Source organism: Cygnus olor, chromosome 13, assembly GCF_009769625.2.
Source record: "Cygnus olor isolate bCygOlo1 chromosome 13, bCygOlo1.pri.v2, whole genome shotgun sequence".
Taxonomy (NCBI): Eukaryota; Metazoa; Chordata; class Aves; order Anseriformes; family Anatidae; genus Cygnus; species Cygnus olor.
The window spans coordinates 15,032,102-15,058,114 of record NC_049181.1 but is presented as its reverse complement, the minus strand read 5'-3'; the positions used below and the strand labels follow the sequence as shown (position 1 = coordinate 15,058,114).

The window sequence follows — 26,013 nt, the reverse complement described above, 5'->3', positions numbered from 1 at the left end:
GGTCCCTTGCAGTTCTGTGGGTAAAACATAAATATACCTCAGCCTGCTCTCAAGGAGCTGGATAGTTGTGGGGATGGGGAGGGAGGAAGGCTGAAAAAGCCCTGAGCCAGCAGGAAACCTGCGGCGGGAAGCTCTGAGTCAGCTTCAACTACTGCTTTGCTGAAATCGGTCCTCCGCACAGCCTCCATATGGTTTGCATGTTTCTCCAAATTCCCTGGAACAAAGCAGAGGGTCTGCGTTCCTCACAAAGAAAGCACACACTGTGTGTGTCTGTGTCGGGTCTGTTTGTGTGTGTGTGGTGGTTTTACTCAGGTGGGCAGCCAAGCCCCACCACAACTGCTCTCTCTCCCCCTCCTCAAAGGGAGAGAAAATACGATGAAAAGGGCTCAAGGGTTTAGATAAGGACAGAGATCACTCAACAATTACCATGACGGGTAAAACAGACTCAGAGTAGGGCGATAAGAGAAATGTATTGCCTATGACTAACGAGCTAGAGAAGTGAGAAACAAAGAAAACAAACCAAAAACACCTTCCTCCCATCCACCCTCTTCCCCCTCCTCCCCCCCTCCCCTCCCCCTCCCCCTTGCTCATGCCAAGATGCCACGAGGGATGTGCGAGCAGCCCACCCAGCACCATGCACAGGCAGCACGCCCCAGCACAGCAGCTGTGGCTGTCCTGCAGAGCCTCCAGAGCCACGCCTGAACTGGATGTGCAGTGCTCTGCTTGCCCTGTTGCTCCTTCACCAAGAGCTGGGACTGCCTTTCCTGAGGGATATTTGGGATATGGCTGAGGAAGAAGAGTTTCTCTGAGTGTCTCTCAGAAACACAGATTCCTCCCATCATGAAAACTTTGGCTGAGGAGATTTTCTGTTGGTTCAACAGTGGCCTTAGGCAGATTGGGACCACCGATCCCACAGAGAAACTGGGTGCCCAGTTACTGCTGTATCAACACTTCGGCATTGTTAGACAACATTTCTGGAGTGCTGAGTCATTCTGTTTGGCTGCTGAGTCATGTCTGCTTGGGTTGCCCCTTCCTGGTCCTGATGACACAGAATCACAGAATCACAGAAATGGCTGAGGTTGGAAGGGACCCCTGGAGATCATGTGGCCCAACCCCCCTGCCAAGCAGGGTCACCTAGAGCACATTGCACAGGATCGCATCCAGGAAGGTTTTTAAACCGAAGAAGAAGACTCCACTCTGGGCAACCTGTTCCAGAGCTCTGTCAGCCTCACAGTAAAGAAATGTTTTCTCATAGTCAGTCAGAAATTCCTGCATTTCAGTTTGTGCCAGTTGTGACTTGTCCTCTCTCTGGGCACCACTGAAAAGAGTCTGGCCCATCCTCTTGACACCCTCCCTGCAGGTATTTGCACATGCTTATAAGATCCCCTCTCAGTCTTCTCTTCTCCAAGCTAAACAGGCACAGCTCTCCCAGCCTCTCCTCGTATGAGAGACGCTCCAGTCCCCTCATCATCTTCGTAGCCCTCCGCTGGACTCGCTCCAGGCGCTCCATGTCCCTCTTGTACTGGGGAGCCCAGAACTGGACACAGGACTCCAGGTAAGGCCTCACCAGGGCTGGATGGATGGGCAGGATCCCCTCCCTCGGCCCGCTCGCAGCACTCTTCTGAATGCACCCCAGGAGACCATTGGCCTTCTTGGCCACGAGGGCACGTTGCTGGCTCGTGGTTAACGTGCTGTCCACCAGGACTCCCAGGTCCTTCCCCGCAGGGCTGCTTTCCATTCTAGGTGGAGGAGGAGACAAGAGAGCAGGCTTTAATCATCCCTCCTTGATCTAAGCAGCAGCAGGACTGCCATGGCCATCTTCAGCTGCTTTCTGCCCATGCCCGATGGAGGGATGGTAACTTTCTGCTTGGAAAGATGTTGCAAGGGAAAGCACTACTTCTTGGAAAGTCTGAAACTGGCTGCAGGAGCTGGGACCAGGGTCCCAGCGCTCTTGGTACTTCCCTGTTGGCATCCATCCCTTTGCACTATTTCTACATAATAAGCACCCTGGGAGCTCTCCTGCTGTTTATGTGTTTTCTGTAATCTGCACCCAGACCAGCCTTTCCTCCCTCTGATAGAGCATGCTCGGCCAGGGCATGTCCCTGCAGCAGAGCATTTGCAGCATCCCCCAGGGTAAACAAACACCAGGGCATTGTATAAGCTGGGCATCTTCCTGCCGGTGATCTCAAATACTTCGGCAACCTCACAGGGAGCAAGGTCCTCTGAAAACCTATGCTAGACACAGGGAAAATGAGGCACAGAGGGGCCGGGGCCAAGGCATGTCATTGGCACATCACCTTCTGTTTCTCAGGTTCCTGCTACCTGGTAAAATATTACACTGCCCCAAGGAGGGGGTGAACCACCCGGGCTTTGCTGGGCCACAGGAGAGGACTGGCCAAGGGAGCAGGGCTGGTTCCTGCCACCCCAGGAGTGGGTGCTCCCTGAGGGAGCAGAACCGATCACAGATGTCAGACACAGATGTCACAGTGCATTCTCCACGTGATTTGGGCAGACCTGCTCAGGAAGGTGAACTGATCCAGTACATCAGCTGGAAGCACTGAGCTTCCCATTGAAACTTGGAAGTATGGTGTGAAGGGGGAGAGGTTTTTTTTGTTTGTTTGTTTTTTTTTGCAAATAAGGCTTGGCACAGGAATTCATTGGTTCAAATCAAAAGACAAATGTTAGAGAGAGCATGCCAGGGAGGTTAGCAAAGTTATTCCTGAGTTGCATGCACTGATTTCACATCCCGGGGGGGCTGCTGTTTCCTGAGATCATGTAGCCAACACATGTTAGAAATCATCAGCTGCTCAAGCAAACGAGGCCAGGCTGGGGCTTGCCTTAAAGGAGCAGCCTCAGGAAAATGAGACCTGGATGTGGATCTCCGCTGCAGAAGATTCGAACTGGGAAAGAATGCTCTGTTGCTGACCATCCCAAGGGGGGTGTGGGGGAGTCCAATGTAGGCTAACCCAACAGATCCTGCACATACTATTGTCTCTGTAAAACCTGGGAAACTAACGTGACTAAATTGCACATTCTTCCATCATGACTGAAGCAAAGCCAAAGTGAATCTAAGGGGCAGAGTGCAAAATCCCACACAACTCACATTATACAGGCAATCTCTGCCTAGTCTCCCCCCTCCAGTGCCTTGCTGATGACACAAGCAAGATCCCAGCAAAACACTCTCTCCCGCTTTTCTGCACTGATTCTGTATCACCCAGTGCTGAGGAAACAAACTTCCAGGCTCAGCTGGCCCAACTCTCCTACTGCACAGACCAGGAAACATTAAAAGTAAAAAAACAACTCAGCCAGTCTCAAGAGGCAGTTCTTCATCTGACTCCCACCCAATTTTCTTTGCACAGTTCAAGTTCTGGTCCTGCCCTCACTCACAGGCTTGGCTGCTTTTCAAACCTCCTATCTTCAAGGCACAGAGAGCAGCCCCAGGCTACTAAGTTCTTGTAGCTCCAGGCATCTTCTCATTAGAAGAGCGCAGCTGGGTGCTTGCCCCATCCACCAGAGCAGCAAATGGACCAGGATCACAGCACATGGATGACCAGTACCCGGGTTGCTTCTGCACATGCATCCATGTCCCAGATTGCAAATGCATTTGGCTCCTCAAGTCCAACTCCACCAAAAGCAGGAGTATGACCATCTCTGCTCTCTCCCCACACTGGCTGGCTGGCGCCTCTGACAGGCAAACGTTGCCCCTTGCATGCGGGGTTCCTGCAATCCCTCAGTGCATGCAGCCCTTCAACAGGCAGCCCCCAAGCAGGCAGAATTGCTGCCTGAGACTAGGGAAAGATTTTGCAAGTGTTTCAATCCACAGATGCACCTTTTTCTGGCTTTGCCTCCACTCTTGCTCAACCTAGTTCTGAAGGTACTGAGCCTTTTTAATGAGAACAACCAGCAGGGTTCAATCTCCACTGCATTTTTAGAAACGGATAGCCACCTTTCTCCTTGCTGAGTGCCCTTCCCCAACTCCAACAGAAGCACCTTGCCTGTGGCAACAGCCATCACTGCATTTGGCATGTCACTTCACTTGTCTTCCACTTCCAGACACTGGCCAGAGCAGGGACAGTGCCCACACTAGCGCCTGAGCAGAGCAATGCCTGCTTCTCGCAGGCTGTGGGTACCGTGTCATGCACTGACCTGGGGGAAACCACTTGATTTGGCAGGTGTTTTTGGCTGCAAGATCCCCTTGTCTCAGGAGTATCCTTCTTGACACAGCATGATTAGATCAGTGATCTAAAGACACTTGTATGGAGCTTGCATTATTCAACGGTTGGTGAAGTCTTTCATAAAAGCAATAAAAGCAGATAACGTGACCAGTTACCCACTTTCCCATGTCTGGGAGGTCATGCCTGCTCGTCACATGGCTCCTCTGCATGCAGGGCATGCCAGCAGCCTGGAGAAGCCTGACGTGCCTGGCCAGTGCTGCAGGGATTACTGAAAATTTGTGCGTACTTAGGGCTAAAATTGGGCTTGGGGATATGAAAGTGCTGAGACTGTGACCCTACCATCAATTCACAGCAAATCAAGCACGGGTGGAGGGAGGCCCATTGAGGAGATCCCTGCAAAACTGCTCCTGGGGTACGTGTCCTGCCAACCCAGCTGCAGTGCTGGGTCCAGAGAGCAAGGGTCGAGAGGTAGGATGAGTCCACAGGCATCAGTCTGAGGGGCAAGGAGGGAGCAAATACCAACCCCACAGGGAGACCTGCCCAGGGGCTATGGCAGGAAGCCGTTACCTGCAAAATGAAAGTGTCTGCTTTACAAGAAACATGAGGAAGAGTGGGCAGGGTGAGCGGCTGGGCAGGGGGCTCCCTAGCATTGCTGCTGCGGCACAGCTGGACCTCTGCACAGCTGAGCACTGCAGGCAACAAAGAGCTTTTCCCTCCACAAAAAAAAAAAAAAAAACAAAACAACAAAAAAAAATAACACTACCTTCTACCTCCAGCTCCTGTGCCCTTTGCCAGGGTGCAGCACCTCCATAATGGGTGTGAACTGCTGCAGAGACAACACCTTCTTCCAGGAAGGGCCACCAGCATGAGCCAGGAACATCCACAGGCCACCAAGAACGGCTGGTGCCATGACCAGACAGCCAAGGATGATGAGGAAAGGAGAATGAAGGAGGCCCAGGGGTCGCTTCCAGTGCATGGGGACCACCTGCTTCACTGGAATGATCACTCTAAATCAGGCACAAGAAAAGGACGGACCTGCTTGAGCCCTTGTCATGCTCTGTCTCCACGCAGGACCAGCTCAAATACCAGGGCCACCAGCCCACCTCCCTGCACGCTGAGTGGTAGCTGCATTTGGGATGGGCAATGGGGCAGTCTCAGACAGATCCTCCTCCCAACAGGGTCTGTCTCCTCCAGGCTGGCAGGGACCCCCAGAGAGCCTCACACTGCCTCACTCTCCAAACAGGGCAAAGAGCTCCAGTGCTCCAGGAACAATGAGGCCATCTGTATGGGCCAGAGAAGTATGCATAATTAAAGTAGGACTGGAAAGATGCTTGAGAGGTTTTAGTTCAAGCTCTTGCTCTGGCACTGAGGGAGGGACAATTTCCTATCCCCGCTTACCATAGCCCACGGCAATTATGGACTGGAGAGGAAGTTGATGCTTCCCTCCCAGACACGCAAAGGAATCAGAGCAGCCACAATGTCTTATAAGAAGAGATACTGGAACTGCCCTTTTCCTTTCAATGAGATCGTACTTGTGAATAGCTCCCTCTCCCTGAATCCTGACCAACAGCGTGTGTCCCACTGGGGCTCCCTGCTGGAAATTTGTCTGCAGAAAGACAGAGATTTCAGGATTCAGTGGAAAAGACAGTGCCATTTCTGGCAGGCAGGATGAGAAGTGGGACAAGTCCTTTTCTTAAAGGAAAAAATGCCATTCATTGTGTGAGAGTGCTAGAAAAGTGAGCCACTGGCGAGCTGTCCCTTCCTAGCAGCTTCCTTCCCCCAGTTCTGAGGTGGGGGAGGTTCCTCAGATGACACATGCTCTGCAAGATCCAGCCCAGAAAGTTGAAGCTTAAGGGGCAAATCCTGAATTGATTTTATTACTGAATTATCACAGACATTTTTAATACCCTCAAGGATCAAAGCTCAGCCTCGTGGAGCTGTGGCTCACAGCTGTCACGGACGGCGTGCAGCACTAGGTGGGGACCTGAAGGGCACAAAGGGAGCACAGCCAGGCTGGCACAGCGTAGCTCTGGCTCCATGGCCATGTCTCCGTGGCCACGTCCCTTTGAACAGCAGTGGCTGCAGCACCGGGCTGTGTCCCTGCCTAGGGACGGCTGTGCGGTGTGAAGACTTGGGAGGGCGGTGGGCCACGGGGCAGCTTCTTCCACCGTGGGTTTCACCGGGGTCCAGCCTCTCTCGCTCACAGTCAGGTCCTGTTTTGCCCTAAGCCGTAAATTTGGCCCCAGCACACCACTCGGTGCTACTGCAGCTGTCTGCGGGTTTGGGCTGGGGCTGGTCCACGGCTTCCCCATGTCCCATCCTTAGAGGAGAGAAGGCAGATCTGGGAAGACCGAAGTGTTTGTGTATTTCTTTAAGGTCTCACTTCCATTCCAGAGATAAAAGCACTAAAGGCCATAGACTCACCTGACCACGAAGTCGTCAGGCAACAGCCTTTCTCCAGGCTTTCTGTTTGCTTTCCAAACAACATTTCAGAGCAACTGGGAATGCCTTGGGATCGGCAGCCAGACATCTGAGAGCACCAAAACAGCCTGCCCCTCTGCCAGCCGAGCCCTCTGACCAGCCCCTCACGGCGCCCCGTCCCGGGACGGGTTCTCCCAAGCGGGGCACCCGGCCCCGCTCCCCCGCCGCCCCCCGCCCCGCCGCCCGTCCCGGGACCACCCCCGCCGCCTCCCGCCCCGCGGCCCGCCCCGCCGCCGCTCCCTTCCCCTCGGAGCACGGCGGCGGCGGCCGGGCCATGGCCCCGCAGCAGCCCCGGGCCGGGCCGTACGGGCGCTCCGACAGCGGCGGCTCGGAGGCCCGCATGCTGGCGGACGGCCCCGGCGGCGGCCCCCGGGGGGGGCGGCGGCGGTGCGGGCCGCTGTGGGGCAGCGTGGCCGTCATGGCCATCGTCGCCCTGCAGATCGCCTCCACCACCGGCCTCTTCGTCTACTTCACCATGGCCATCTCCAAGGTGAGCCCGCCGCGGGGACAAAGCCCCCGGCACCGGGAGGGGGCTCCGCGGGGCTTTGCGGGGCGGCGGGGCGGGGGCTGCCCCCCGGGAGAGCCCGGCCTGGGCTCGAGCTTCGGCGCGGAGCCGTGCTGGGGGCCGAAGCCCCGGCCGGGAGGGAGGCAGGGAGGCAGGGAGAAGCCTGGAGGCAGCGGGGCAGCGCCTGGCCCGGGTCCGCCCGGAGCGCCGGGTCCGCCTCGGAGGCCGGCCTGAGCCCGGGGAAGGGGGCTCAGCACCCTGCAGGGCTGCAAAAGCCTCTTTGTGAGCCTTTGGCTGGGGAGAACTCCCGCACCAGCAGATCCCGGGCACTCGCTCCCGCTCAGTCACAGCAAGTAACCGTGCTGGGGTTCAGCCGTTCTTGCCCACCCCCAGTGGCACTCACACCAACCCGTTCCCAAGCTCAGGACCCATGGGCCAGGTGCTACGACCCACCCCAGCTGCTGCCGGGACCCTGCAACTGGCCTGCCCCACTGCTGCCTGCTGGAGACCACCAGCCCCAGAGCTTCAGGGCCCCCTGTGACCACTACACAGATGCCGTCCTTGCTGCAACAAACTTGCACGCAACAGACCTGATTCTGTTACCAAACCCGCCTACACACATTATTGCCCCTGCTAAGACACAGCAATCCCCTAGCAGTGGAAGGGTCGAGGAGGCTAAACACCGAACAGAAGAGATCTTTGCTATGGAGAAAGGGAAACTAAGTACTGCCAAGCAGCTTTCTGGGCGGCTCTACCAATGGTAATCGTCAGCTTTGATGATGGAGGGCTCATCGTCAAGAAAAGAGCGCTGGAGTGCCAAGCATTGCACGAAACCACAACAGAGGGGGAAAAATTGGAAAAAGTGCTGCCCATGGATGCAGGAGGAACAGCCTGTCTGGTGCCCGGTACAGCATCCTTCGGAGCAGACTCCCCTCCAGGCTTTGTTTCCATGCCTGGATCCCATGTGGCACCCACTGTGAAGGATTTACATGAAAGGCAGCAGTGGGAGGACAGAAATGTGGGCAGACAGAGCCTGGGGGAAGGTATGAAGGAAGATGGCCACTTAAATATACCTCTTGGGATAATTTTGGAGTCTGTTCACCAGATCCCTGCATGGGATCAGTGCTAGGTATAGGCAATCAGAGCTCAGCACATCTGGGGACTCTGAATCACTCAACCCGGGCAGCCTGTCCTCACCCCAATGCACACGCGTACACACGGTCCACCTCCTCCCCCTGCGCCCCCCTCCCCCAGTTTTACAGAATTTTCTCTCCTGCTTTTCACTGAATTTAAAGCCCTACCCTGTGCATGCTTCCCAGAAGGGGAGACAGACAAGGTAGGCAGAGCGGCTACCCTCTAAAATGAGAAGTGCTGGTGGCACAGGCAGCCCGTCACAGCAAGCCTTAGTGGAGGCAATTAGCATTGCAGTCAGTGCCAGGCAGTTGTTAGTGGACAGAGGGATAAAGTGCGTGGCTGCAGTGCCCGTGGTTATGCTGGGACTGTGCTACCTCGTTACCAGGACTGATCGGGTGAGAGTTGACCCTGGTTATGCGTGCACGTGCTGTGATCTGTGCTCCTGGCAGTGCAGAGGAGCGTGCTGCGTTCACTGGCTTTGCCCAACCATGTGCTCATGTTGTGGAGCTCCATGTGAGCAGCCCCACTGCTTGGAGATTTACTTCCTCAGCAGGCGCTGTGCATCCACCCACTCAGACAGGCACGTCTTTGCAAGACTGCAGCCTCGCTGGCTAAATCCACATGAGGCAAAACTGCTAAGGCTACTCTCACCCTTTTGCAGTCATCCAGCTATATGAGCCACCACATCGCTTCCTCTGTGTTCATCACTGCAACCCATCTCCCAAACACAGTGCTCCTGGCAAATCCACCCAGCCAGCGCTAGGACTGACTGTTGGCCCAACAGGAAAAAAAAATACTTTTTATCTTACTTCACGTAGCCTTTCTGCTGGTACTAGAGTCTCCACTGATCCCAGTCAAGAGGCAGGCAGCGGTCTGGTGGGAGCTGCAGGGCTTAGAGCAGGCAGGGACCCTTGGGAAGCACAGGATGCTGGTGAGACTGACAGTGTGGCCAAGCCCAAGGACTCCGGGTTGTGTCCTGATCTGGGACAGACCAAGGTGATAAAGGTGCTTGTGTTCGTTCCTGGCTCCTGGCACGCTGATTTCAGGGCAGTCGTCCCATCTGTGCCTTGGTTTTCCCACACCCTATACAGCAGAACAGCAACCCAACAGCCAGCCATGCCTGTCATCCGTAGGGCAGCTCACCCCACTGGGACACCAGGGTCAGAACTGAGCCAGGTCAGCCTAGGGACACACTGGCAAGGCACAGTTCACCATGCAGCAGCTCACATCATACGGAAAGAAGGCTTCCCATTGCAAACCACAAGCCAGCAGACTAGAAAGTTTTTGAGATCTGCCTGGGCTGAGTGCTCATTCTCCAGCCACCATTTTGTGTGGCTCAGCCCTGGAAGGGAGAAGGTGCGTGAGAGCTCTGTTTGCAACAAGCTCAGTTCAGCAGCAGTAAAGCATGGAGCCTGGGCACCACGCAGCAGGCTGCCTGGACACTTGCAGACTGGAGCGGCAGCTCTCACCTCTGTACACAGCCCCTGTGCAGGCCTGGGGCACGTGGAGGGCAGTATTGCAGGGAAACTGCTTCCCCAGGATCTGTGAGTAGCTTGTTCAAAGCTAAGGCTGGGTTCTTCTGATCAAGACACCACATTTCCCCAGGGCAGGAGCAGAAGAGGTGAAGGAGATGGAGAAGGGGATATTTTGATGCCTCTCCTTTACGTGGTGCTCTGCAGTTTGCAGGAGTTCATGTCTCCCTTTCTCCTCATGCTCAGCACTGGGACGCAATGAAAGGGGCTGTCATGTTTCCCCAAGAGCTGGGATGAGCAAAACTTGCTTCTGCCAGCCACGGGGATCGTAGGAGGACAAGACGAGCTCTAATCTGTCCAATTCACAAAACAGGTTTTTGACAGAACTCAGGATCCACCCAGCCTCCTGCCAACTAATTCCTTCCCAGCAGAGCAGCTTGTCAGTGTTTGTGTCCCAGTGGCACCAAGTCATCCCACCACCAGCTCTGTGATCAGGGAAGTTCAGGGTCAGTCTCCATTTAGTGGTGTGGCTGTGGGCGCCCTGACACAGGAGGAGCCAGGCCAAAGGCAGCTGAACCCATACGCACACCCCACGGGAGAATCGCCTCTGCATCCACCAGCCAAATCACACATACTGCCTTTGCCTGCTCTGTGCAATTCGTGGACGTCTGGGTGTTTCCATTCCAGCTCAAAGCCCAGTCACAAGGGAGCTTGGAGGAGCTGAGGTGTCTGCAGCTCATCAACCAGCAGCAGGAGGGCTCCAACTTGGAGGAGCTAATCGGCAACCAGCCTTGCCTCAAGCTGGCCAACACCATCAAAGCCTATGTGGCCATGGTGAGCACGGGCCTGTGGGGCTGGGGAGGGTGGGACACACAACAGGAGGGCTCCTGCTTGCCTCCCTGCATCAGTTTCCCCATTCGTCTCACAAGGGGGGGGCAGAGGCTTGATTTAAGCGGGATCGGAGGCGTGCAGCTGCACGCCAGGCCCTCTGCAGATCTCTGCATCGAGGAGCTGGTGGAGTCCAAAGGCACAGTGTGAAAGATGGAAAAGCCTGGAAAAGATGTGAGGAGCTGGGGAGCAGGAAATGTCCTTTGCATCTTTAAACCATGGGGCTGTTTTTCTTCTCTAACGGTTCAGGTGACGGAGAACATGATCCACAGGAGCGTGAAGGGTGAGTTCGTCCTGGCTGAGCACCTGGGGCAGGAGATGGGGCTCCACTCCCTGGGGACTGGTGCTGCCAAGCAAGGATCTGTTTGCTCGCACCCAAACTGCAGCTGGACAGACGGAGCCACAGCCCACGTGTGCACCGTTCAGCGTGTGGCCAGGGATGCCAGCAGGCTGGGCTGCTCGGTTGCTCCCGGGGCAAACTCCACCAGGCAGGGCACTGCGGCTGTGAGCTGGGGTGGGACAGGGGGGCGCAGACTGTCCCGCTGGGCAGGGAAAGGGCTTACATCCCTCGACACAGGTTGGAGGGACAGCTGTGTCTGATTGGAGCCTGGGGAAGCAGGGCCTGTCTACCACAGGGACAGCACCGAATGTTAGATAATAATTGACCAGACATTTCCACTCCCAAGTAAACTCCCCCTTTGTAGGGTCAGTGGGGCATTGGCCAGTTCTTCCTGGTCGCTAAGGACGTGCTCTGGTGGCATGGGTCTGGGGGTCCCCATGCACTCTGGCCTCTATAGCCATTCGTCTCTTTCCTCACAGAGGCCCGGAAGAGCTACTTCAATACCTCGGAGGGACAGGTTCCTCCCAAAACACCTGGCAAACCCTCAGCACATCTCACCCTCCGCCCGCAGAGCCTGGCCCTGGATGGTGAGTTGGGGGAGGCTAGCAGGGCACTGGAGAGTTTCCAAGGTGGGAACAGGGAGGGGATCTCACCCGAAGGGCAGGGGGCTCAGCACGGGAGGTTGCATTTGGTGGCAGGTGGGGAGATGTTTCTCCTCTCCAGAATCACAGAATGGTCGAGGTTGGAAGGGACCTCTGAAGATCATCTAGTCCAACCCCCCTGCCAAGCAGGATCACCTATAGAGCACATTGCACAGGTGTCCAGTCCAAGGCCACACTCTCTACCCCCACTCCAGGCTGCATGACCGTAAGAGAGTGAAAGGGCCACCCCCTCCCTTCCTCCTGACCCTGAAGGATGCTTCCCAGCGCAGTGCACTCCCCTTGGTGACCCTTCCTTCTCCCCAGGAATCTCCAAGCGCTTTGGGAACCTCTCCCAATCCTGCCGCCATGCCATTGCTCGCTGGGAAGACAGCACCATCCACTCCCACCTGCAGAACATCACGTACCGGGATGGCCGGCTACGGGTCAACCAAGCGGGCAAGTACTACGTCTACTCCCAGATCTACTTCCGCTACCGCAGCGAGGGGGCCGAGGGGGCCAGCACCCGCATCTCCGTCCCCCAGCTCGTGCAGTGCATCAACTGGAAGACATCCTACAGCCAGCCCATCCTCCTGCTCAAAGGGGTCGGCACCAAGTGCTGGGCACCCGAGGCAGACTACGGCCTCCACGCTCTCTACCAGGGGGGACTGTTTGAACTCAAGGCCGGCGATGAGCTCTTTGTCTCGGTCTCCTCGCTGGCCATTGACTACAACGATGCAGCAGCCAGCTATTTTGGGGCCTTCCAGCTCGACCTGTGACAGCCTCCTCATCCTCACGCCTCCCCTGTGCTCCTGCTCTATCGACTCTTCTGTGCGGCCCAGGGTGGCAGCTGTTTGAGCTGCTGCTGAATGCAGCTCCCACATGGCCGGGGGGGCCTGGTGCAGCGTCGTTCCCTGCGTGTGTTGTGCCTTGTGGGTGTCTGCTGGAGCTGGGTGAGACTGCAGGGATCGCAGCGTGGGACAGGCCTCCAGCAAGAGCCGCACCACCAGCATACCTTGTGACCCCCCCCCCCACCCTCCACAAAGCAGAGGCACAGGGGTCACAGCCACAAATGCAAGACCAATTCTCCCTGTGGAAGGACAACCCCCTGCAACTCTGAATCCACGTTTGGCAGAGGCAGGTCCAGCAAACCAGGCTGCGAGGCTCAGCGACCCTGAGCTGGCGGTGTTGGGGCAGAAGTCAGGATTAGCAGAGAGCGGTGGCACAGCGAGCACTGCTCCAGGGTTGCCCGCCACCCCAACAGCATCAGGGGACAGCCTGCAGGCACAAGGCAGACCCAGCACCAGCTTCCAGAAAGCAGCAAAGGAGTTTCATTTCAGGATAGTTAGAAACCTGGACCAGTGCCAGCAATCAGCTTCTGAGGAGTCAAAGAGCAGGGCCACAAAGCTGGAATAATTACCAGCACAAGCAACCACACCTAGGCACGTGGCAGAGATGTGCACCTTGCCCCGGTGGATTAGACGTCTTCAGTGGCACTGCATCAACAGAGCCCAGGGCTTAGCAAGTCTAGAGCAGCATCTTCTCTCCGTCCCCAAATAGCTGAGACTGTGTCACACCAATGAGAGTGCCACGCCATCAGGAGCCTGGGGAAGCCCATCAGAAGAGCAGAAAGCTGGGGGAACTTCAGACCCTTCAGACCCTGGCACCCTGGTCTGGTCCTCAACAGGCTGGCACAAGCACCAGCACCCGCAGACCCCCAGGTGCTTCTTCGTGGCCCACACAAACCCCCTGACAGCGATGAAGAGACTTCAAACCCCCAGATCAGCTGTTCCCTGGGAGCAGCCTGGCCTGTGGCAGCTCCCCATGAGCCTTGTGTGAGAGCAGTGGCATGCAGGGAAGGGGTGCCCAGCCCCCTGCTGCTGAGCTGTGCCAGCTTCGTCGTGCTGCGGGTGAGCTGGTCCGTCCTGTGGGACAGGGTGCAGCTCAAATGGACAGAGCCAAGCCGAGGTGCTTGGCATCAGGCCTCCCCTTTGCTTCTGACCAAGTATCTCTTTCCCTAGGGTTTTGTTTCTCCCAGCCCTGTTGGGCCAGCACAGCTGCTCTCTTGCTCACACCATGAGCCTTCGCAGTCGTTACCCTCCACGATTTCAGCTCAGGCCGTGCGTGAGCCCATGCAGTAGCAGCACGGAGCCCAGCACGGACAAGATCAAACGCCCCGTTGTTAAACCCCCAGGATGTGACAGACACAAAAGATGTGTTCAAGCAGAGCGGAGCATGATAAAGCTGACTGGGACACTGGGGTGGATGCAGCCCACTTTTGTAATTACTTGTGTACTCTGTGTCATATTAAGTCTGTTGGTGTGCAAGTCGCTCTCCTGCACGGACAGGCCAGCAGCACAGACTTCCACGAAGGACGCAAGTACCCCTCCTGCCGACACAGCTCTATGGGGGGGGGGTCTCAGTGCCTGTTTAAATAAATCCTGTACTCCAGCACTGGCCTTGCACCTCTGCATCAGGTTCACCCTGCGTAATTAGCCCTATACCCCTGCACAGCCACAGTGCTGCCCAAACCTGACAGTTTGATGTCTGAGTCAGCTCACATGCTTTCCACTAACATGCTGCAGAGCATCTGGGTCTTGTGCAGCCCCCCCTCACTGCAGGGCAGCCTTGTCTGCCCCCCCCCCATGCCCCATGCCACATTCCTTGCCCTGGCAGATAATCCAGCACAAAATTGCAGCAGGCAGAGCGCTGCACAGGCTGGGAGCAGCGGGCTGGCCTGCCCCCTGCTTGCTTCAGCCCTCATACTTCCTCACCAGCCTGAACAGAACCCTGCTGCCCTGACCTGCTCTCAGCCTGACCCCCCCCACCCCACGAGGCATGGCGCAGTGGTGCTGGTATGCCAGTGGCAGCAGTGAAACAGCTCAGGTGTCGAGGCAGAGCTGTGAGTGCCAAGGCTGCCCTGGGGAAGAGGTGTGTGTGGTTTCCAGTAGCTCCATCCCTGAGACTTGCAGGCAGACCCCAGTGAACGCTGCAGGCAGTAGCTGGTCCTGTCCCATCTTGCATCCCTAATCTCTCCAACGGCTCTGCAGCCCAGGCCAAGGTTGTGCCAGGGAAGCTGCTGCCACTCCCCTGTGGATGCCTGAGGCTTTCCCAGGGAGATGCACCCCTGCTTCTGACCCCCACTGGGGGGGGGTGCACGCTAGCTAAGCCCACCTGGGGCATTCAGCCTTCACACCATTCCTCTGCACCATCCTGAGCCAACTCTGCAGCTCTTCCCCACAGTGCTGGGAAAGGAAGCGCTTGGGCATGCCATGCAGGAAGCAAACTGCTCCCATCAGCTCTTATCCACAAGTAGCAGGAGGCCGGGGTCTCATGGGCTACCTCCCAGTTTTCTGGGGTAGTTGGCATCCTTGTGCTGCTCCTCTCTGCTTTGGGATTGCCAAGCCCAGCCCAAGGCTGCTGGGACCTGGGACAGCTCAGCCAAACCAGGGCCAAACCCCAGGGTACTGAGATGGGCTCGTTCCCCTCTGCATTGAAGCTGGGCAGGAGTTGCTCTTTGCTCCTGCTGCCCATCCCACAGCTTCCCAGGCCTGAACCTTCTCTGTCTTCATCCTTGGCTGCCCCCACACTGCCCTGCTCTGCGCCCAGCACCCTCTGCATTCCCCTTGCTCCACCGCCCCCTGGCATTTCTGTGTCATCACTGCTGTGCTGCAGAGCCCTGCTTCAGCCCCAGCAGCCCCTCTCCGGAGGAAGTCCCATGGCCTCACGGAAGGAGGGAGGGGAGGCTTGGCCACGCAGCGTGCTTGTCTCTGACCGTCATGTTTTGCTCTTGCCCAACACAAACAAAACAGCGAAGCCTGCAGCACAGCTGTGTCACACGTAATCCTGTTTAGCAAAGATCCCCAGCCACACCAGTCCTCATTGCACGCCTGCAGACCAGCTGGCTTGTGCTGCTATTGCAAAACCCTTCCCTCAGAAAGTACCGTTCAAATGGTACTTTATTCTTACAAGTCTCATTTTCTCTCTTGCTTTCTGGGCTGCCTTGGTGACTAGCGACAGGAATCAGACTCCCAGGGCTCTTCCGAGAGCACGGAGCTCATCTGGGTTCCTGTGGCCTCAGCCCCTGAGCTGCCTTCGGCAACAGCTGTGGGAGCTCAGAGCTCAACCAGACAACTCAGAGCTGCAGGAAATGGAGCAGGTGGTGCAAAGGTTTTCGATGAAACACAGCTTAGCTTTCCCCCAGCACAGAGGAGCAGCTAGGAGGTTGCTGTTTCCCATGCAGCAGCCAGGAGCCCATGGCATCCTAGGTAAACCATCCTGTTGCATGATCTGGGAGAGTCAGGCCCAAGTGGGGCTGCTCCACTTTCCTGCAAGGGAGATGACTTGTGGGGGGGTGTTCTTTATAGAAGAACAAAAAGCATCAGGCCAAGTGGCATCCTCCTTAGACTGGTGAGAGCCAGGCAACGCTAGGCAATGAGAGAAGTGACAGACTGGGGGAAAAAAATAGCCAGCACAGTGAGGTGTAGCTTGGCTCTGGCCTGGGACTGTCCTGTCAAGGCACTGCAACATCTGTGGCAGCTCTGCAGCTTTTCCAGTTCCCCTGGTCTGTGTGCTTCAAAGGGCCCAGCCGTAGGGAGAGAGGTTTGCAAGTGTCCCCCAGAACTGGACCTGCTGCCAACTGCACCTCTGACACCCCCAGGTATAGACCAGGCCTGTGGCCACCTTGGAGGAGACCAGGCTCCTGCAAGTCCTGATGAAGTCCCCAGCCTGATTTAGCTCAGGGTTCTGGATCATTCCTCTTCCTTTGCTGGCTCTCAGACAGCTCAGGGAGCAGGTGTGTGTTCCAGCTGCTCCTGGTTTCTCTGAAAAAGCAACAGTAGTATTTTACAGGTGCTCCAGCCTCCATTTCAGGCATTATAGTCATGTAAAACTGCAACAACCATCACCAGAAAACCCTCTCTGCCTCACAAAGGGTGGTGTTTTGTGTCAGACCTAAGCTGCCTGGGATTTCACCGGCTGCAGACACAAGGTGACCCCATTAACAGCACAGAAACAGAGCCCCACAGCCAGGATAAACAGACGGGCGGCAGGCACTGCTAGCGCTGCAGGGAACCACCCTAGGGAAGAAATCTGGGGCCCTGCTGCCTGCACCAGCGCTTTGGACAAGGGCAGTGTCCCCTTGCTGGGAAGCAGGCCAGGCCCCGTGGCTGGCATGAGCTGGGCCTCAGCCTGTCCCCCAGCACCCTGCCCATCTCCAGCCCTGGGAGCAGCCACCTTCTCTCCCAGGGGGCCTCCTCTGGGCTGCTTCTGCACATCCCACCCAAGGTGGCAGGGAGACTCTGGTTTCATTCCCACAGACATACTGATGATTCCAGCACCAGGCAAAGCTGCATCACTACTTGCTGGTACAAAAAACAGGCCCTGAATTTTTTAAGTTTGATTTTAATTGAAAGTCCTGATGACTGGGCAAGGTCAACCCAAGGGCCACATGCACAACCCATCCTCAGAAACTGAATGTCTTCATTTTAAAGGCTGCCTGGAGGAAGAACTTGGCTTGTGCCTTTCTCCAGGTTGTGATTTCATTTGCACAACGTTATACAAAGATCTTTTTTTTAGGAATACCTGCAGAACACCCTGAAGACATGAAGAAGATGGGGAACCTTTAACCAAGGGATTTTGAGGTCAGAACCATAACCTGCTTAAGCGCTCCTTATCTTATTTTTCTACAATTGCCAGAAATGGAAAAAACAGTTTGAGTTAGCCAATGAATGAGAGCACAGAGCCAGCACTACTCATTTTCTTCATCAGAAGACTTGGTCACTCATTAAGCATCCGTGCCTCGACTACCTCACCTGTACAAGATGTCTAGTACGTCAGTCTTGTAAAAGTCTCTGAGACCCACAGGTAAGAGCACGATATGGCACTGCAGCAGCACAGCTTGCACAGAGTACTTTTATCCACCACAGCAGCTCAAGGAAAGTCCAAAGCAATGTTCCCAGCAAGCATGGCTCTCATCTCCTCACCTGTCCCAGGGTGAATTTCTGGTGGCATGGACAACACTAGGCAAAGACCTTGATCTACTCCACGTCATGGATTTTACACCAAAAAGCCTGTACGTGCCTATATGTGCGTGCACGTGTGCATAAATACAGATACTTTGCCACCTAGTAGCATATAAAATAATACCATCTGTTTCATTACTCATCTGTTTGCCCACTGCAGCGTTACTTTGCCCTGCAGTGATTTCTTCCTGAAACTGTCAAGGCAGAGCCAGAGGCAATGTTGGGCAAGGCGAGTGCAGGGTGTGTGCCGGTCTGCCTGCATTACCTGGGAGAAACTTGTGGCTTCAGGGAACAGGATCACTGCTAAACCTCAGTACTAGCAGCCCAGTTAACAAACTGCTCCAGAAAAGAAAAACCAGTTTGCTCCCCTTCACCGACCACAACCTCCTTGCTCCCCAGCCTGCTATCGCTGCCAGGTGACATTTCACAAACCCCCCTTCCCTGATGCTTGAAAAAAAGATAGGGGGGATGGAGGATGCAACAACAGCTCTAATAACATTTTCAGGTTGACCTTAATTCTCATGGCTTCATCATGTTTATTTGATCCAGACGCATACTCCTTCCTTGTAGTTGCTGCCAAGTAATGTCTTATCTTCACTGTCTCGAAGCTTTGCTTTCAGTTCATTGTGTGGCTGCACAGACAGCTCAGACAAACTTGCCAGACAGCCCAGGGTGTTTACAATGCTAACTTTGTTGCCCTTTGTCTCTAAATAAATTCTGGGGCTGATATTTTCTTTTTTTTTTTTTTCCCCTCTCTGTTATTAACCAGTTCATCACTACGTCCAAGTCTTTTGTTTCCTTCCAGACAAGATCTGGTTTTACTTTCAAGTCCCAAGCCCTGATCAAGTTCTCAGACGTAAGGAGGAAATCCACACTGAAAAACATGTCAACACCCCAGGAAATCATTTCTTGGAACACTGTAAATAAAGTGTACAAAGAGAAAGCCCATGCGGGAGGTTATGACCTTACTATTGCACACACCCAGACACAACAACAGAGAGCTTCCCTGTCCTGCAACTGCTTCTCCTGAACCTCCATGCCCACCTCACTTCCCTGTACATCTTACAGTACAGCTCAGTACTGCTCTGAGATAGCTCATCCCCAAGCATTAGTTAAGCCTTGAAAGAGGAAAATGAAACACAGCAAACCTATTTCCTTCGGCAAAAAGGATTTGTGTAACTGGAGGAAGCAGGACGCTCATTAAACCAGCCCTACCTACGGGAAAACGTTAATGCTCTTGCAACACAAGTGAGCAGTGAACCAGAAGAGGGAGACTGCTCTGAACATAGTTTCTCTGCCCTCCAAATGCAATTTTCCTTTTACTGCCCAGACCTTGGACTCTGAGCAGCAGGCCTCAGATCTGCTGAAGCAATGAAACTGATTCCAGCAGCTCGGTCATTCCTCCATTTTCACTCACACAAACATCACCTCCTTCCTCTGGCACTGTCCCAGACCTCCCTGCCAGCACAGCCAACTCCCTGGCTCTGAACATGCTCTCCGTTTGGGAAGAGTGAGCTGTATGCAACAAAACAGCTGAGACAGCTTGATCCAGACCCATGTATGCAGAGCATGAAGGGAAAGGCTGTTTTCCCCGAGAGAGGCAAGCTGGGGATCCCAAGAAAAAGAATTCCAACACCTACTCCATGTAGCAGCATTCCTGGGACACAGCAGAGGCAGGAGGAGACCTGCCCCTCACTTCTCCCTCCTGCCCATCAGCAGAGCTGTTAACTAAGTTCTGACTCCGGTCCCAACACTACCACTCCAGACTACCACCTGCCTTGGGCCAGCTGGGAAGCTGGCAGGGTGGGAAGGGCTGGCATCGGGCCACCTCACACACTACATTTCACAGCAACAAAGTTCAGAGAACAGCAGTTTCTTTGCAGACAGGTAGAGAAGATGGGCTTTCTCCTATGCTGGCTGCTCAGCTCACTAGCCCCATATCTCCATAACAAACTATCTCGTGAATTTTGCACCCTGTTCAAATCCTAGTACTACACTTCCTGGGAGGAAAAAACAACAAGCTCCAACTCATAACCCACCCTTAAGAAGGCCCAACAGGCATTTAAGCCTCTCCAAAATGATCCCAAATAATGTATTTCATAAATACAAAATTACCCCCAGGGAGGTGGGGTGTGTGTGCGCGTAGAGATTTGTATAATGAGCTGTTTGCTGAAGAGAAACTCCAGGGCTCCTCCTGGAGTCACTCCGAAAGTAAAACAATACAAAAGTAAGAACAGGATAGGGCAAAACCCTTAACAGCAGCTAGAACTGCCCTAGGCAGGGGAACCCTTTTCCAAACCAGCACCATTGATTACAGGCAACGTAGAAAACATTTGAGCTCAAAGAACTGATTATGATATCTCCCCTGAATTTTTGATGAAACAGTTTAACACATTTCGGTAGGAATTAAAGTGAGGAGACACTCCATTAAACAAAAGCTCACACCAAACAGCTGGGAGTCTCTGTAACCAACATCTTACCTGTAGAAATGAAGGCATCAATCCCAGTACAGAGCTATCCACCCATAGCAGCATTATCCCCTAATGAGCCCTGTGTTCTGACACCACTGCTGCAGCCAATGCAATAACATTGACTGTGTAATTTTGCTGCAAGTTCCCCTGTAGAAAACTACAGCTCAGAAACAGGGCTGGAGCTGAAATGAGTATTTTTGTTACATGGAAACCACTTCCATTGGTTTTATGTGGTCAGCAGGTTTTCACTTACAGAGCAGCTATGAAATCACTCTGAGCTTCTATTTTCACCTTACCCACACGTACCAGACCTCCATTCATTAAACTATATTCTTGTTCACCAAAAAAATCTGTTTTCACACTAAAAAGATGCAAGAGTGGAGAAATGTGTTCAAGTAAGAGGAAAGTTCCTCTTCAGAAGCTTGCAAATAAAGGCCTTTTACTATTGCAAAACTTTTATTTGCCTATCTTAATCATGTTTGGTTTGGCATTGTGAGGACTTGAAACCCTGCCTCCATCAAGGACTCAACTTCTCTAAAACTCTACCAGACTTTCCCACAAATCCTGTGTTTTCTCACACTCTCATCTTCCTGTGTATGATTTTCTCAGGCCAACCTTTCGAGGACAATTCCTCCATACCAGGAAGCTGTGTGATAGGCACATTGATGGCTCTTTGTCCCCTTCTACCCACAACACTACCTTCAGAAACCCTAAAATTAATTTTGCAGCTTCTTGCTGCCATGCTCCCGCCCCCACACAACAGACTGGTTGTGGTCTCCTCTGAAAGGTTGCTCTCTCTGACCTGCCGATTTCCCCAAGAGCTTCTCCTTTGGGAGCAGGGCACGAGCCAGCTGTGACGCTCCAGCTTGCGACTAGGTTTTCCTGTCAGCACCTCTTGCAATTACCTGACATGCTGGACTAAGGCTATTGCAGCCTTCCCACAAGCAGTCCCTCCCTTTCCCTTCTCTGATAAGGGCACTTACCACAGTGACCGAGTCCAGCATTACATGTTAATGACTGTTAGAGAAAGAAGCTGTCACGTACTGCAGATCTAATTATAACAGGGTCTTTATTTTTCAAGCTAGAGACTCCCTGCATATTGCAAAGTAAGCAAAAAAAAAGGCACAAAACAGAAGCTTACGTCTTCCTGGTGTCCCACGCGTGCCGAAGAGAACAAAGCTTTCTGAACAGCATGCAACAGGCACCCCTAGCCTCCTTCAGTGCAGATATCCTCTGCAGGAAGCCTGCAAGGAAAAGACGAGGCTTCTTCCCTGTTCTCAGACCCAGGCTCATAGAGCATCCTTCTTACTGGCAAGTGGGGGACAGCCCTCTCAGAACAGGGCAAAAGCATTTAAAGGCACAGCTTCTGCCACCACCAGACAAAGCCTGCTGACAGTCAGCAGAGAAAGAACGCAAAGCATTTCAAGTTGTGAGCACCTTATGGGCACACGGTAGTCCTTGTTTCGAGTCTAAGATGACTCGAAAACCATCTGCTGCCGTACAAAAACATCACAAAGTTGTGGCATTTGCTTTATAAACATAAGATATTTCATCCATTGTTAACATCTTGGCTTGATTCAGCTTTAAGCCATACAAGAACTCAAGTGGTAGATATCACCTCACTACCACGTTAAAGTAGTGGCAACAGGTAGTTGATGTTGGATGTCTCTGAAAAAATAAGCAAGCTGGCTTTTGTTCCAAGTACAGATGAGGAATATATTTATATTTAAGAGAGCCTAAGACTGAGAAAATCTCTAGCCATCTCTAGTCAGGAGCCCCATTTGGCCACAGAAGTTTATCCTGCACAGAAGCAGCAGCCTCATGTTGACAACCCATCACCTCCTGCCACTGCACCTCGTCTTGCGGGTACTTCAGCCAGGGTGCGGGAAGTTGGTACCATGGTGTCTGCGGCTGAGGCTGCAGAGTGCAACGCCTGCTTAGCAGCTGGAGGTTTGTCCATCAGGAAGCAGAGTAAGAGCCCCTGCTCATTTGTCACAGACATTACTCAGCAGGTCAGCTCCTACCCTGGACCCCCTCCTGCGCTGATGGTGCTGAACCAGAAGTGAAAGGGAGCTGCTTCCATTGACAAGCCTCAGCCACAGACAACAAATGAAGTCTGCTTTAGACAGAAGCCACAATAACACTGATCTCCAAAAGGAATTTATATACGTTCAAAATTCCAGTTAACTGTCACAATTTTATTAACAGAAAATTAATTGGAACAGGGATTCAAGGAGCACAGACTTGGAACGGAGCAACTCTCAGGAACAAGTTATGTTGCTGACAGTTGTCAGGCAGGGTTCTTATTGCATAGTTAGTGAAACAAGAGACATCGAGTGGCAAACATACATAAAGTGGCAGTGTTCTCAATCCTAGAGCCAGGATCCGAGCCTGAGTTTGGTGCAGGGCTGAAGAGAGTAGCAGGGAACAAAAAAATGCATCCATGTAAACATTCTGGGCCCAGGAGTCTCCATTAAGACATCCTCAGCAACATAAGACACTGCTGATTAAGGAAGAGGTCAGTTGCACAATAACTAATATGATCAGACTTTACTCAGAAGTGCAGTAAAGCCAGAAATTTAGGATTCAGTCTGTGCAATTTTAATTACATGCTCAAGAGAAATCAAGAAGAAATCCTTATGCACATATCTAAAAAAAAGAGAGCATGACAAGAATACAACTGTTTACTCTTCCTGTCTCCTACTCGGGATTCTCCTAGCAAGCTAGCATCAGACAGTAATTAAATACATTCACAGAAGATTAATCAAAATAAACTTTTTCCCAATTGAAAAGTGAATCCAGTCTTAAGACAACTGGTCTGCTGGGGGATTTTTTTTCCTTCTCTCAGCAAAACATTCTTAGCTAGCCAATATCAATAATTGAGGAGTTGAGCTCTTATATGGAATTTGTTACAGAACCACCTGACAATTTTAAGTTTTTTTTTTTTTTTTTTTTTTTGACTGTACAAGGTTCTTATTTTCACTAATTGGCTCACTGGAAATACACTGCCCCTGAGTTACAACTGTATCCTTCCGCCACCACCTTAATACTGTGTGCAAAAATCATCTGCCTTCAAAATTTCTGAAGGTATACACCTTGTCTTTCCTCCCCACATTAGTAACAAGAATTCAGATAAAGTAAAAAGAAGAGAGATAATTCTGTAGCATTTTGCTTTTACTTCTTCATGGAATCTTTCCAATGCAACTTCACAAAAGCAACGTAGTCTTTTTTCTTCTAAAAAGAAGATTAATTTTCCACAGACTATGTAGTGCAATTGGTTATCTTGTAGAAAAAAAATTATCTTCTTCAGCTCCATGAAAGGAAATGCTGAAATTAGTTCCAAGGTCTCAATAAAAATAGGAAAGAATATCCAGGTTCTTCTATAAAGTTTCTTTTGTGTTTAACACACAACACCTACTAGTCTGCCATTAATTGAAGAGTATAGAATCTGGGTCCTGGTTAGCCAGCTGTGCAATGTGCTTTAGTACATCCTTTTTGGTAATGATTCCAAGTAGCTTCCTGAAAAATTAAAACACATTTTCAGTGCATCAACATCCACGGAACATATCCTTGCTCTTGCATAGCTTCTCATATGACAGTTTTAACTCCTTGCAGTAGCTCCAGTACTGGTTTGGATCACAACGCTGACACTACATGCAAAGTACAGCGCTTATAAGCCCAAAGAGATTCTATCAGTATTTTATACTGAAAAAGTAAGACTTATAACCAAGACACAATTTTTATTAACACCCACCTGCCTTCTCCAAAAGGATCAACCTAAATGTCTAGGACTGCATTTTAAGTGCTGGTAGTCTCAATAGCTACACTTTCATAAGTATAACTGATCAGTCATGATAGGTGCTAAGGAGCTGAACCCAACTTCCGTTAGGAAGCACTGTATGACAAAGCTATTTTTTTTTTTTTTATCTGAAAGTGAAAATGATCAACTGGTCTAATGGCATCACAGTGAAGAACAGGGAGAGAATCCCTTTTTGGTCTGGTCCTTCAAGGAAAGGACCATTTGTTTCAATTCTTTACCCTTGTTCCTTCCCACCTCACCAAGCTCACTGCTTCCGAATTGACACCGCAATGAATTCAAATGGGGGCACGATACACATGACCAGATTTGCAATGGAAGAGGCTGAGCCCTTTCCATCAATTTTAGGGATATCAAACCCATCACCACATGGAGCTATCTCTGACCATTTCACTACCCTTACAGGATTTATGCTACTCCTTTAACTGAAAGAGGTTCAGTGGTTTCACAGTTTTTTTTTTTTTTCCCCAGATTACTTTTTTGCCCTAACTGATATTCAGTTCTACCTATCAGAGGCCTTCTCTCACTTGAAGTTCTGACTGTGATGCAGAGGTTAAATCATCAAATGGTTTGAGTTGGAAGGGACCTTTAAAGTTCCAAACCCACTGCCATCTTACTCTCCCGCATGGAGTTTTCCTACTACAGTTGAGCTGAACAGCTCAAAGATACCAACTAATCCAGCATTACCCATTGGGACTCAGGCCCAAGATTGCATTTACAGGTAGTTTTTTTTTTTTTTTTTTTTTTTTACCCATTATGAGTAACCAGGCACTGGCGCAATCCAAGCTTGCGAAATATATCCACGACAATTTCCATGGGTGTTTGGTCTGTCACTGTAAAAGGACTGAGATCCAGGATGCTCCTGAGTTTCAGCATAGAGGGGAAGCTTGGAGGCAGTGGAGGAGAGTGGTCAGTGAAATAAATAATTGAAGTGCTCACAATTCCATCCTGCTTCTTCCGGGCATTTTCTAGAAGAATAAATATTTGATTAAATAACCTTTCCGTTTTTAAGTTGAAGAACATTTCCTTTTCTCTCTGCCACATTGGAATGGCTTTAGAGGTCCATTCCTTCACTTCACTTGCACTGTTTCTCAAAACATGTAACCAATGACCCAAGCTGGCAGTGAAATGATTTGTACTTTTACCAGTCACTGATTTGGGACCTGTGCAGGGTAGCTGACTAATAAAATATTTTTTTTTTTTTGAACAAGGCAAATCCAAGAATTCAGTCACATCACAAAGTAGCCTGACAGAAGGAAGGAAATATAAATATAATATGATAGTGCACTTTTTCTGTATTTCATTAAATTTTATCATAAGCATTTGACCAGATACTTATCAGAAAAGCAATACTTACATACTCCAGAAGAATATAGTGTATGCAAAACTGACAATTTACCTTAAAAGAGGGAACACACAGGGTTGTTTCATAGCTGCAAGCAACTTAATTATAGAAACTACTCTAATTGTGCCATGGTACAACCCCAGCTCAGGACCAAAAATTCTAACCTTCCATACAGAGAAGTATCAAGCTTGAGCTAAGACAGCACATTAAACCACACATTGGAGATCACACCACAGAGCTCAGATGTGTTCAGCCCTTAATAATCACGCTGTTTCCGTGATCACTTTCTGCTTCTGTCCAAGGTAACTGCCACCCTCCTTCCAGCAAGCATGCTCTCACCTGCTCTCTTTCACCAGCATTTGTGAGTCCCCACAGAGAGCCAAAACAGGGGACCGATCTGCAGGAAGCTAATCGAGCAATGACTGAGATATGTATACAGCTAGATCAGGTCTTCCATCCAGCTCACCACAGGGCTTGCACGGACTCTGCCTGGTGACGGCGTAAGGAAATGTGTGAGTAGGCGCGGGAGCAACTCCAGCTCACTCAAGCTTAGCATAGATGCTTGGAGCCTGAGGTCCAACTGAATACAATCTATACAGACTAAACAGGCACGGAGCATGGATCTCGACTCCCTTATACCCAGTCTTCATCACAGAGCAAGTGCGTTTTTTTTTTTTTAAGACCTACATGCCAATGTACCCCTCAACCCTAACACAGATTTCTC

General features: G+C 52.0%; 2 protein-coding genes and 1 long non-coding RNA gene across 20 annotated transcripts in view; 1 reads left to right on the top strand and 2 right to left on the bottom strand.

Moving 5' to 3' along the window:
- Window positions 1-6,039: 6,039 nt before the first annotated feature.
- LOC121077462 lies at window positions 6,040-6,811 on the bottom strand. The gene is made up of 2 exons (XR_005824059.1): window positions 6,600-6,811; window positions 6,040-6,516 (listed from the first exon to the last, which is right to left on the bottom strand). It is a non-coding gene; the product is annotated as an uncharacterized LOC121077462 (long non-coding RNA).
- A 100-nt stretch (window positions 6,812-6,911) lies between these two features.
- On the top strand, window positions 6,912-14,087 carry LOC121077104 (tumor necrosis factor ligand superfamily member 10-like). Its single transcript, XM_040571933.1, has 5 exons — window positions 6,912-7,146; window positions 10,455-10,601; window positions 10,905-10,938; window positions 11,475-11,582; window positions 11,961-14,087. Exons 1-5 carry the CDS (start codon window positions 6,931-6,933, stop codon window positions 12,410-12,412), a joined length of 957 nt encoding a protein of 318 aa, XP_040427867.1. The 5' UTR covers window positions 6,912-6,930; the 3' UTR covers window positions 12,413-14,087.
- An 8,217-nt stretch (window positions 14,088-22,304) lies between these two features.
- The window catches only part of LOC121077102 (H(+)/Cl(-) exchange transporter 5), a 49,312-nt gene continuing 45,603 nt past the window's right edge, over window positions 22,305-26,013 (bottom strand). For all 18 annotated transcript variants that reach the window (XM_040571920.1, XM_040571929.1, XM_040571926.1 and 15 more), the window contains 2 exons: window positions 24,696-24,912; window positions 22,305-23,646 (listed from right to left, as the gene is read on the bottom strand). In XM_040571920.1, the coding sequence (XP_040427854.1) occupies window positions 23,556-23,646; window positions 24,696-24,912 (308 nt within the window). In that variant the 3' untranslated portion in view covers window positions 22,305-23,555. The remainder of the gene's footprint in view (window positions 23,647-24,695; window positions 24,913-26,013) is intronic.

Bases quoted from the DNA above. Each gene is read 5' to 3' on its own strand.
- LOC121077104 (XM_040571933.1), top strand. From the start codon at position 6,931: ATGGCCCCGCAGCAGCCCCGGGCCGGGCCGTACGGGCGCTCCGACAGC. The intron at 7,147-10,454 runs GTGAGCCCGCCG...TTTCCATTCCAG, and splicing joins TCACCATGGCCATCTCCAAG to CTCAAAGCCCAGTCACAAGG. The intron at 11,583-11,960 runs GTGAGTTGGGGG...CCTTCTCCCCAG, and splicing joins GCAGAGCCTGGCCCTGGATG to GAATCTCCAAGCGCTTTGGG.